Source organism: Pseudoliparis swirei, chromosome 1, assembly GCF_029220125.1.
Source record: "Pseudoliparis swirei isolate HS2019 ecotype Mariana Trench chromosome 1, NWPU_hadal_v1, whole genome shotgun sequence".
NCBI classification, from domain to species: domain Eukaryota; kingdom Metazoa; phylum Chordata; class Actinopteri; order Perciformes; family Liparidae; genus Pseudoliparis; species Pseudoliparis swirei.
In genome coordinates this window covers 5127788-5140838 of record NC_079388.1, presented here as the reverse complement: position 1 = coordinate 5140838, position 13051 = coordinate 5127788, and the positions used below count along the sequence as shown (strand labels likewise).

General features: G+C 41.0%; 1 protein-coding gene across 2 annotated transcripts; it reads right to left on the bottom strand.

Annotated features, from left to right (window-relative positions):
- Positions 1 to 7431: 7431 nt before the first annotated feature.
- meaf6 (MYST/Esa1-associated factor 6) lies at positions 7432 to 12890 on the bottom strand. Of its 2 annotated transcripts, XM_056412691.1 has the most exons (8): positions 12790 to 12890; positions 11977 to 12092; positions 11635 to 11722; positions 11497 to 11542; positions 11212 to 11404; positions 8740 to 8769; positions 8231 to 8264; positions 7432 to 7904 (listed from the first exon to the last, which is right to left on the bottom strand). In XM_056412691.1, the coding sequence occupies exons 1-8, from the start codon at positions 12877 to 12879 to the stop codon at positions 7890 to 7892; spliced, it is 612 nt and encodes a 203-aa protein (XP_056268666.1). In that variant the 5' UTR covers positions 12880 to 12890; the 3' UTR covers positions 7432 to 7889. The 2 variants fall into 2 exon arrangements, with proteins under 2 accessions (XP_056268666.1, XP_056268669.1); XM_056412694.1 differs by lacking the exon at positions 8740 to 8769.
- Positions 12891 to 13051: the final 161 nt, after the last annotated feature.

Sequence of the window (13051 nt, the reverse complement as noted above, 5' to 3'; positions counted from 1 at the left end):
AGTAATTACACCACATTACTCTGACTGACCACGGGGAAAGAAGGCCCTGCAGCGTCTAGCGGGTCTAGTGCATGTTTCCTGAAGTCCTTATATGACTGTAGCATCAACAGCAACTCAATGCATTCTCAGTTTCTGAGGAATTTACTCTTCGTCTGGATGGTTGACATTTAAATTGTTGACATGGATGGAAGTGCATTATCATCTTACTTTAAACCCGGTTGCTCCTCTTTATTCTTTTCAAAGCTGTTGTCCTCACAGAAGGACATCGCACCATCATAAAACCCTCCAGCATGGCATGTGTCACTTTAAATATCAATGTACCGCCCATTTTAATATCCTAACGTTAAGCAATCAATTCAAGACAGAAAGTTAATTCCTGACCTCGGAGGCGGCAGCTGGACGGATCTATCACAATATTGTTATTATCCATCAGGTATTTAATTCACCGGATCAGTAAAAAAAAAGAAGACTTTTCTGTCTATTTGTCTCGCCGACGTCCATCTGCATTTGGTATTGATATTATAAAGTAAAATGTTCAGCATGACAGGAGCATCGGGATGATACTGGAACTGGAAGACATGAGAAACAGAGACATGTCGCCGCTGGAAGGAGACAAAGGGAAGAAATATCGTCACGCGTCGGAGAACACGTCAACTTTATTTTCTCGCATGATCGTCCAGGTGGTGGTAATGCACCCCGAAGAAGCAGAAGAAGAAGAAGAAGAAGAAGAAGAAGACAATGACAATTAAGAAGGAGACAATGAAGTAAATGAAGAAGAAAATGAAGAAGAAGACAATGAAGAAGAAGGAGAAGACCAAGACGAAGTTAAAGAGGAAGAAGGAGAAGAAGATGGAGAAGAAGAAGAGAAGGAGAAGGAGAAGAAGACGGAGAAGAAGAGAATGACAATGAAGAAGAAAAATAAGAAGAAGACAATGAAGGAGAAGAAGAAGAAGAAGACAATGAAGTCAATGAACACAATGAAGAAGAAGAAAAATGAGTACATTGAGACACTACATTACAAACCATAAAGACAGACAGTTAGTACAAAAAAAACCTAATGTAATGGAAGACTATTTTATTAGCATAGCAGAAAACGGCTTTCCAACTAAAAACCACATCTCCCATATACAGGACTGTCTCAGAAAATTAGAATATTGTGATGAAGTTCTTTATTTTCTGTAATGCAATTAAAAAAACAAAAATGTCATGCATTCTGGATTCATTACAAATCAACTGAAATATTGCAAGCCTTTTATTCTTTTAATATTGCTGATTACAGCAAAGAAAACTCTAAAATCCTATCTCATAAAATTTTAATATTTCCTCAGACCAAGTTAAAAAAAAGATTTATAACAGCTGAGTGTTTGTCAAGGCTCAGGAAACCCTTGCAGGTGTTTCGAGTTAATTAGACAATTTAAGTGATTTGTTTAATACCCTACTAGTATACTTTTTCATGATATTCTAATATTTAGAGATAGGATATTTGAGTTTTCTGTTGTAAGCCATAATTAAAGAAGGCTTACAGCTGACAAAACACAAAATACATTGAACATCAAGGAAAAGTGGGAATTGGAATTAAATGTTAGAATTGAAGATGCAACATGGGAAGATCTGTGCAACAAATGTCATAAAGGAATCAATAGCCAATTATGGAAAGAATTTGATTGGAAACTAAAAGTCAGATATTTTAATACACCTCTTGTAATCTCTAAATATGTGAAGGATCCTTCAGCTCCATTATGCTGGAGAAAATGTGGAAAAATAGGAGATCACACGCATATCTTTTGGGACTGCCCAGTAGTCAAAGGTTTTTGGAAAAATATAAAAAAAGAAATCAATAGAATTATTGAAGTGGAGGTACCCTCAGACCCATTAATATATGTGCTGGGGTCTATACCAAGAGATTTAGGGGACACCAATCTGAGGTATATTCTCCGTATACTTTTAATGATTGCCAGAAAAATAATAACTCTGAACTGGAAAGATGCAAAACCACCAACCATAACTCAGTGGAGACAGAGATTAAACCAGGTCCATACAATGGAAAAAATGACTGCACAACTACAAATGACATTAGATATCTTCACAAGAAGATGGGCGTGCGTGATGTTATATCTAGAGTCGATATTTGATGGAGATGTTATAACTGAGAGGGGTTGAGGTTGTACACATACAGTGCAACTGCAAAACAAAGAGGTCTATGAAAAATCTGGGTATGAAATGAATGTCTGTTGATTTGTTATTTATTTACTTATTTTTTACTTTTCACATTAATGCCTTTTATCTTTCTTTAGTTATTTTACTTTGTACTCCATGCTTATCATTTGGTGGTATGTAGTGTGATTGTTTGTTCCTTCCCTCCCTCCTCATTGGGTCCTACTCTTCCTCCCACTCCTCCTTTTGTTGATTGTTGTGTTTGTCATGTCAAAAATTGCACCAAAAAAAAAAAAAAATTTTGTTTTGTGACATTATTCATTCTTTAGCAATAAACCTGTTTCTGATTCTGAGGGTAGAAACATGTGGGAGGGGATGGGTGGGAATCTTTGGCGGGTGTTTATGTGGATATGGATGGATTTGGATGTGTGCTGATTTTATTTTGTTGTAGATATATTTTTTTATTTTTTTCTAGATGTCAAGGAATAATCTGTTTGTGGAAAATGCAAAATAAAAAGTTATAAAAAAAAGAAGAAGAAGAAAATTAAGAAAAAGAAGAAGAAGAAGAAGACGGAGACAAAGTTGAAGAAGAAGGAGAAGAAGAAGAAGACGTGAAGGCAGAGGAAATAAGACACCTCTTCAGAAAGAAAAGTCTACGTTACTCAATCATTAAGCCAGAATTGACTGTTTTTAAATTAAACGTTCACGATCGCCGTCGCCATTTCAATTAGCTATAGTTATGCTAATCGCTGATGCTAATCGCTAGCTCGCTGCCTTTTGTCATGACTGCGGTGAAGCGAAGGAAGAGAGTCGCAAAGGATTTGTTTGGTGGCAAAATAATATTTTTATTGTACTTTTATTTTTAGAAACGCTTCAAAACAAAACGTCTGTAAAAATGTGAGTTTCGATGCTAGGCTTGTATGTGGATGCTAGCGATTAGCATAAGTGACTCCCAGGCTCATTTAAAGGGCGGCGTTAACGGCCACTGTTCACTCTTCTCTCCCGCAGTCGCCGGCTCGAGGCCCCGAAGAGCAGATTGAACTCAATCTGAGTCCAACCCTGAAGTCTGAACATTTATCTTCCATCTAAAACAAGAGCAGGGAAAAGTTTGAAGAAGTTGACTCAATGTTGTGTTTAGTATTAATTCATCATTTAACAGACTGACCTTTCCTAGTGGATGTTAAAGAGATGGAATCTGAGTCTGTATCTAGCCAAATTATAATATACATACGGTATATACTGTATATCATGCTTTCATTAAAGTTTTTGTTGTATTTTTGTTCGGAAGACCAAACGTAAAAGGAGACGCCTCTCAAACACGAGGTGCCCTGCGTCCGCTGCTAGCTTGCGTACAGCTAACTCAAGCTAACGTCTTTTGGCGGTTTGAGGCGAATAAACGACCCAGCAGTCAAATTCACCCCAAATGATACGAGGCCTGAACCATAAAGATGATGTGAGGAGGAACACAGTGTTCTAAGTCACTTAATGCAGGTTTAACCATCAAAGTGTGAAGTTAGCGGTCAATATTCAGTCAACAAACATCAAGAGATCGGCGTTCATGCTTTAAGAGATTACACAAAGAAGGCTTTAGAAACAGGTCGTGGAAAAAATCTGCTTTTACCAGCTACATCAACCTTTTGTTTCTTGACACTACTTAACTTGTTCCTGGACCGGGCTCGTACAGAGGCAATAAAGTAGTCCATGAATATGAAATATGGGTTTACAGACATATACAATCCCTCCGCAGCCCGCTGGCGGTGCTTTATGGCTGTTTGGCTACAGGTTAAACTCGTTGTCTTTTTTTTTAACACAGCGCAGAGTGTTAGCGCCTCCGTAGACGCTCAAAAGCAAAGCGTTATTGTTATTGTACTATGTTTCCTAATCACTGTGATGGCCTGAACTGTGCCAACATATTAACGATAACTTTCTTTTAAAAGCCTCTATAGGTTGTAAATTAGAGGAGGGGTCAAATACTCAGGGGTCAGATTTGTTTTCAGGGAAATGCAAATATAGATGCAGGGTGGTGTTTACAAATTTACAAGTAAAAGATAATTAAGGGGGTGATGGGGTTGCTTTTCTTTTTGTTGTTCTCTTTTTGTTGTTGTTGTTTTTTGGGGGGTATGTATGTATGTGTGGATGTGTATATATGTGTATGTATGTGTGTGTGTATATATGCGTATATGTATGTATATGTATATATATGTGTATGTGTGTGTATATATATGTATGTGTGGGTCTGTGTGTATGTATATGTGTGTACATATATTTGTGTGTTTATGTCTGACATTTTTGTACTGTTTTATGTTTATATGTCTAAACAAATACAAAAATGTAAGTGACAAAAAAAGCCTCTTTCGGTTCTGGTTTTATAGTTTATTAATATTTATTCTGTTCCAAATTGAAGATATTAAGAGCATTGCCGTCGCAAATTTGAACTAAATTAAATCTAATAGCGGTGATTACACAACATTATGAAGATGAACACCATGTCCAGAGCAGGGCGAGTCAACTCATGGATCAATCTCATCACTTTGTTGCTGTAATTTGCTGTGTAAAATACTTTTATGACAATCATCAAAATGATGAACATGTTCATGTTTTGTAATACCTCAGGTATGAATGTTCTTCAGGATTTGTGCCTGTACTAATAACTATGCCCCCCCCCCCCCTACACGCACACACACACACACACACACACACACACACACACACACACACACACACACACACACCACCTTGGAAATCAAGATTCTAACCCCCGTCCTGACGCGACAGGAAAGGAAACAAAGATTTGCTGCTGAGTGGGAAACACACATTGAACCTTCACACCTCATTCCTCACACACCCCGAGGTTAACCGTGTGGAACGCATCGCGGTGTGAGCGAGACTCTTTCCAGTCAGATTGCATTACGTATGTCGAATGTGACTCGTGAGTCACGGGCTGACATGAGCCGTGGTTTCAATCACACCCTGAAGGAGGCGAGGACATTAACACCTCTGGGAGAAAAAAATGTCTCCAAACCTGCGTGAATGTTCAGGGCACGAGTCACGAGGTAAAGAAGTGAAGGCCCGTGTGAAACAGGCGGACGCTTATGTCGTTTAGCTTTGCAGGTATTTGGTTCCTAAAACAAAGCGTTTGACAAATCGTAAAGCGAGATGAAACATCGATGATTTAAGAATTTAGAGGACATTAGTGCCAAATAGTTTAATTTCGCCGTGAGGCTGAAGAGGAAATGTAATCTTTACGATTGGCTTGTAACCATCCATGTCTCTACGGAATATACAGTGGGTACGGAAAGTATTCAGACCTCTTTAAAATGTGCACTCTTTGTTTCATTGCAGCCATCTGCTAAAATCAAAAAAGTTCATTTTATTTCTCATTAATGTTCACTCAGCACCCCATCTTCACAGAACAAAACAGAAATGTAGAAATTTTTGCACATTTATTAAAAAAGAAAAACTGAAATATCCCATGGTCTATAGTATTCAGACCCTTTGCTGTGACTCATATTTAACTCATGTCCATTTCTTCTGATCCTCCTTGAGATGTTCTGCTCCTTCATTGGAGTCCAGCTGTGCTTAAATAAACTGATTGGACTTGGATGAGGTGCTGAGTGAACATTAATGAGAAATAAAATGAACATTTTTGATTTTAGCAAATGGCTGCAATGAAACAAAGAGTGAACAATTTAAAGGGGTCTGAATACTTTCCGTACCCACTGTATATAAAACAATAGTTAGATGTTGAAATACTGCATTTCAATAGGGAGTAAAAGGTCAGGTGCAAAGTCGGTTCACCCTCTTGGGACCACAAATGTCTACCAAATTCCATCCAATGAGATAACCCCCTTAGAGTACACCTCACTGGTCCTAATGGAGAAGCTACATCAGTCATCTAGAGGTTACGTCCAACGAATGAGATCTCGATGTTATCAGGACTCGTTTGTCTACAGGGAACACAAATGTCTGCTCGAACTGGACCTGCAACACGTCCTATAGATGCTGCAATGTGGCCAAAGAAAAAGACAAACACCAGAAACAACGCTGGCTGTCTTCCAGTAACTGTGTAATTCATAGCAGTGAGAAAATTAGATTGTGTGATGGCGGCTGAGACCGAGGAGAGCATTCCAGGGACGGACTCGTCCCAGTCGGCCTCTCCATCACACGCGTCTGTCAGCAGCTCTGGTTCCTCTCCGTAACTTCCAGTTGTGACCCACGTGGGAGTCACCGCCAGGTTCAACGACTACAAGGGGAGCTGTAACATATCCAAAGGGAGAAAGATGGGAGCCGTCGATTGCCATTTAATTTGGGAGACGGCGGACGTCTCCAAGGACGACGACTCCCAACACGCGGAAACATTCCAGATTGACAAGCAGCTCGACTGGTGAGATCAGAAGTGTGTAAACTGACTGTTTCATTGTCATTTACAGACGTAGAGCCCAACACGTGTTTTTGGCGCCGCCTAGTGGAACATTTGGGATACTGCATGTTAATTTTTAAACTATGTAACTTTTACAAACATTTGCAGACCAAACATTATGAAAAAACAACTTCCATGTGTTTGATCACCGTTTTTCTCTTCCTAAACAGAAGTAGATGTTCAAATGGGACTTAAACCCAGTGAACAGTGTGTAACTCGATGCTGTCGACACTTCGTGATCCGTGTTTATTACCTAAATTTATATATATAAATGTATTTATTTGTATGCGTGTTACTCGCAGAACTCAAAAAGTATTAAGCCGAATCGCATGAAATCTGGTGGGATGATTGTTTATTATCCGGGGACCATTTGATTAGATTTTGGGATTGATCGGCTCAAAGGTCAAGGTCATGAAAAGGTCAAAATCTTCTTGTTACCATAGCACGGTCAATTTGTATCCAATTGGCATGCAACTAATGCCACAATGTTCATAAGTCAATGCCCAATCTTGTGATATGCGAAGGTATGCGCTCTACCGAGTGCCCGTTCTAGTTTCTAACTATTGTAATGAAACAACCCGAGAACTGAGAATGTGCTGGCTATTCTTATACATTAGCTCGGTAAACACTGTTTATACTTGGACTAAACTCTTCCATCATACGGACCATTTGTGTGGGAACTCCATCCAACAAATGGTCAATTTAAATTTTTTCAATGCGAGTGATTGACAGAGGAAACAAAGATTTGGGGTTCTTATGACTGACCGGCCGCTGTAACGATATCCAGGGATTCGTTCACAGCTGTGATGATGAGTGATGCAAAGCAGCCTTTTTTTTTTTCATGGACAACCAAAACATATTTTTTACTTGTATTTGATTTTATTTTTTGCAAAACAACCATGTAATAAAAGAATCCGGGATATTCAGGGGTTATACGTCTATGTGATGCTTAACAAAAAACAACAACATTTTCTTACAATGGGAAATTAACTACATAATAAATACAATCTTTTTTTTTAACACTATACAAAATGGTGTGTTACTAGCGGTGGGCCTCGTCGGGCCTCGAGTAACATGCAACACCATATTTCTACTTGGTAGGTTAAAACCGTGACCAGGGGGGGGGATATGTTTCAAGCAATACACAGTACAGGCTGAAATATGACAACCGAGAAAAATAAAATTAAAAAAAGTTATACAAAGTTCATGAAGTCCAGAAATCTTGAGTTTCTCTACAGGTGTCCTCGTCCTCCTCCTCTTCCTCCTCCTCCTCGTCCTCCTCCTCGCGTGCGTCCAGGTGTTCCAGTCGTCTTTGTTAAGTTGAATAGTCCTGCAGGAAGACAGGGGGTGAATAACGGCAACGGTTACTGAAACGAAGGCAGCGAGACGATTCAGAAGATAATGTTTTTATTAAAATCAGCAACTAATCTGATTGTTGAGTTTGAGTCAGAACAGACATTTGTTTGGCAAAAATTTAAACTTCTTTGTGACATTTGAAGATGCTGTTTTTACAATGTTCTGACATTGAAATCAACAAAACAATTCATGTAGAAAATAATTGTTAAATATTTTGCTAATAAATACAATCATTAGTTTTCTGAACAAATAACAGGATTACTGTGAATAAATAAATAAATAAAAAGAACTCCAACTTACAGCTCGTGGTTTCTTGTTAACCTTCATGTCAAATCTGCAACAGAAACAAAGAAAGGCCGCATTATATTTATTGACCGTGACCCGGGGCTTTGGTGGGAGTCACGGAAAGAAGCGACACCACGACCATGTCACGAAGAGGCCCGAAGACGAGCTCAGAACAAGAACACTAAATGGCCGTGTGCGTTCGCTCTTGTTCGTGCACAAACCTGCAGCCAGACAAACACCTGAACCCACCAGCAAGGCTTTCTTCAACTGCCGGAGTTGGGGAAGCAAAGATGTGACAGCACCCCGATAAACAAGCAAGAAGACCTAATGGAGATCGATGTGGATGTGCACTGGGATGATGAGGAGCATTGGACATGCAGCATGACTGAAGGGCGAAGCTCGGCGTGAACTCAAAGTTCAGGTCGACAGAAGCAGACAGAGAGCAGAGGATGGGGGGGGGGGGGAGGGGTCACAGCAGGCAGGATGTAACGACCACGGGAGCAGGAAGTAAAATTCAGACTTACTCAAAGTCATAATCAAACATGGCAGAAGGACTTTGGGAGGAGGGGAGGGGGGGGGGGCGGCAGTAGGGAAAGGAAGAGAGCAACTGTTAATTCACCCACCGGAGGCTACAGCCCTACAGTCGACAGAACAGCCCCGACTTTACAGAGTGAGAGAAGCACTCCGTCGCAGTGTGTGAGGCGGACCACCTGCTGTGTCAATATGTGGTAAGAACAGTGAGCGGCGAGTCAGGACAACCAGTCGGCGCTAAGTAGCGGCGGTGTAACGGACTGCTGTCGACCCGAGACCCCCCCCCCGTGGTTTGGCATGCATGTGGACCGTATAATCTACATGTTGACGTCTTGTTATGAATCCCTTCTGCTGACCTTTTGTAATGAAATACATCTGTTGAAAATTGTGATTTATTGACGTTTGAATGTAGATCTTTATACGACTTTTTAAAACATATGTCCGAGAGTTATTTTATGGTTTTTTGAGAATTATGGAATGTATAAAAAAAACACATAATCTAGCATAATCTGGTCACAAGTCGACGGTTACATTTCAGGAGTTCACAAACCAAAGGCGCCAGGTGATTTCTTTCTAAGTAACATCCAGACTGGAAAAGTCTAAATCTGGATCAGAGGCATCTCGCATCAAAAAGACTTTTAAAACGATGCCGCCAAATTAACAATTGATCAGGTAGGTCAGGAGGAAATCTTAACGAAACCCCGCAAAAAACAGACCGTTGCTAAATCATTATGGACCACAGTATCGATGAGATACGTTAGCAGCTCTTCTTTTAGTACTTTCCTCAACAGTTTGGTGTAACTTGTTCTAACACTTCATACATTTCACTTAGGAAGACGATATTTTATTATCATTTAAAAAAAATTTGAGAAATATTCCGAGTATATAATTCATTAATTCATATAATTCAAACTCATGTGATGTTGCTCTACAAACAACTTCTTTTTTTAAATAGTAGTAGTAGCATCGATAAACTAACGATACCCATCCTCAGGCCTGCTGGATGTAAACAGGGATTTACATAAAACTATTTCTCCCAGTAACCTGGTTTATTGTGTGCATGCAACATACTGATCAGTTTAGGGCTGCAACTAACGATTATTTTGATAATCGATTAATCGGTTGATTATTCTATCGATTAATCGGATTAAAAAACAAAAAAACTTTAATTTTCAACCCTTTATTCAAAACAGGGTCCGTACGGTCATGGAAAACCTGGAAAAGTCATGGAGTTTTTACATGGCTATTAGCAGGCCTATAAAAGTAATTGAAAAAAATAAAATCCCAAAATATTTGGAAAAGTAATGCAAATGTGTTTTATTCACATTTTAATTTAAACGGTATATATACGTTATGCTTTGGAATTCTCATTGTTAGTTTAAATACTACATCTTCTCAGTTTGTCACGTATAGACAGAGTTTTCACAAAATGTTTAATCATGGAAATTTGGTTTAGTCATGGAAAGGTCCTGGAGATCCACTGGTCACCATGGTGATGAACACGTCACAAACAGACTGACAGCTTTCCTCTCCTGAGCAGTGGTCCCCATGTGGACCGGCCCCCTGAACAATATCAGAGACGCGTTCCGATTTATTATTTTTTTCACCTGACGTGTCGCGTCTCGGCCAATCAGCGTTCAGATGTCGACAGCGTTTGGGAAGTTAGGTTAGCTTGAATGTTAGTCCGCTACATCTGCTGCCGTCACGCTGCACGGTGTAGCGATGCTAACAAAGTACCGTACATTAAAAACGATGTGATTTAGCATATTTTTAGTATCGATACTTCATTAAAAGAGCGATCAGAGCGCACGCGCTGCTCCGCTCCGTTAAATGTCTGCGCGCGCAGCGCACACAGCGAGTGGCGTCGTGGTTTATCTCCGTTGCCTTTCTCCGTGCAAAAATATTTTCCGCTATCCGCCACGGAATAAATAACCACGTTTTCTACGTTCTACTCTTGTGGAAATGCCACACACGTCGTGACATGTAGCGCCCTGGTGTCTGGGTTCATAACGTCACCCGGAGGCGCACTCAGCTCCGTGAATGTCTCCGACGACGTGAATGACTTCCGCATCCAGCGCCACGTGAGCAGCAGCAGCCAATTAGATTCATCAACAGAGGAGCAGCTCAGCGCTGATTGGCTCTCACAACGCAGCGTTCCGTCTCTCACTCAGCTCTGGTTTCTCCTGCGCCGCTCTGCGCTCAACTCAACTTTGTTTACACTCCGTGACTTATTGAGTGCCGTAATAATCGCTCGACACAACGAATCGATAATGAAATTCGTTGCCAACTATTTTAATAATCAATTTTTATCGATTTGTTGTTGCAGCCCTAGATCAGTTATTAATGGACTCAGATTCCTAATCAAGAAATTCTGAAATTGGATGTCAATTAACAACCAGAAGGCAAAAAGAAGCAGAGATCAGACGGCGAGATGACACGCCGCTTCTTGTATCTTCATGGTGTACCTGTGTCTGTTTTTATTCTTCCTCTTCTTGTGGCTCCCGTGATGGCTGCCTGAGGAGGAAGAGGAGGCGGCTTTCTGAGGCTTTAAGTCTTGCAGCGTTGAGTCCACGTCCTCCGTGTCCTCCTGGCTGGGCTCGTTCTCTTGGTTCTGGAGATCCGGAGAGGCGTCGCTTTCCGTGCCGCTGCCTGGCTCGCCTGGAGGGACTCAAGCAACAGCACGAAATCAGTGTCAGAAAGTACCGACGGCTATTACAGAGAAACCGCTTGGCTGGAGAACAACAACTCACGTTTCTCATTCATGTGATCGGGTATCCCACCGAGTGCACAAACGGCCTGCAAATCAAAACAGAGAGTTCAGAGCATGAGTAGATATGTTCTGATCTAAAGTAGTGTGAAAAGAAATGTCCAGTGAGAGGGGAACTTACTGCAACTGACGTGACAGATGACTTGCTGAATAAACGCTCTGCTTCCTTGAATTTCCTATTCCTTCTATCAGTCTTACTATTAGAGTTCCTGTTAGAATATCAGAAATATGGTTAACGGTGCTATTGATTAAGGGTTCTCCGATCAATATGCCAATTGTCATTCTGAATAGTTTGATCGGTGGCCTCTATAAAAGGACACACACACACACACACACACACACACACACACACACACACACACACACACACACACACACACACACACACACACACACACACACACACACACACACACACACACACACACACACACACACACACACACACACACACACAACTTACTTTTGGTTGGTGAGGTATCGGTCCCATCCCCTGATGATATTGCCGTACATCTGGGTATCTTCTAGATAGCTGCCTTCAAATGCATATATTTGTCTTTCTAAATTCACCAGTGTCTCCTAAAAAACAGATGGAATCTTGAAATTAGTTGTGAGAAATTAGTAGGCACTGTGCACAGATAAGTTTGAGAATGTTTGTCAGACTCTTTTTTAAAAGATATTATGTCAAGGAACCATAGACAGACGAGTACGCAGAATAAAGAGGGAAAAACAAGTCTACCCACTACAATAACTAGTTTATTTACTGCTCTTGTTTCTTGTGTTTTCACCATTCATTCTGCTTGTGTTGACGATCGCCAGCCTAACGTCACCACAGGTAAAGTATCGCCCGTAGAGCTAAAAGTATCGCGAGAATCTCGCCAACCGGGCGGCGGCTAAATTGAAGCTATGCTAACTAGTTAGCATATGCGCTCCAGTTTAAACGGTAGCACTTTCAAATAGTATGAATTTTAAAACGCTAGCATCAATTGGGTGTAACCAAATATTATATAATGAAAGGGTGGCCAATAGTTAATAACGCTACGCTCTCTACGGTATTGTCTTAACGGTGACGTTAGCTAGTTAGCCACGTTAGCAGGAGCTACTAGCACCGCTCTAAAGAACGGCCGAGAGGTGGCTACCGTTAGCTTAGCACGTAGCAAGGCCTCAGCTACCAAACGCCGATATTAAAGTGAGAGTTAACTGTGATTCCACGTGGTAAAACAACACATTTAATACAGCATTAATATCCGAGGGAACCGCGGTAACGTGGACTCACGGCGAGTTCTTGTTTCCTCTTCACCAGCTCGGCGAGCTCCCGGCGGGTGTCCGGGATCTGTGGTGGGGTCGCCTTCGCATGCATCGCCATGATGGATGGAGCTATCTGTAGAAACAAAACAGAGGCGGGTTTGGTATAAAGCGCCTGTCCGTACACCACGGTACCGGCAGGTGGCGCTAGAGGACCGCGCACGGGACGTCTTCTTGCGGCCAGGCTCTGTTTTTAAGTTGCCATAACAACGGTACACGTGAGCCATTAGGCT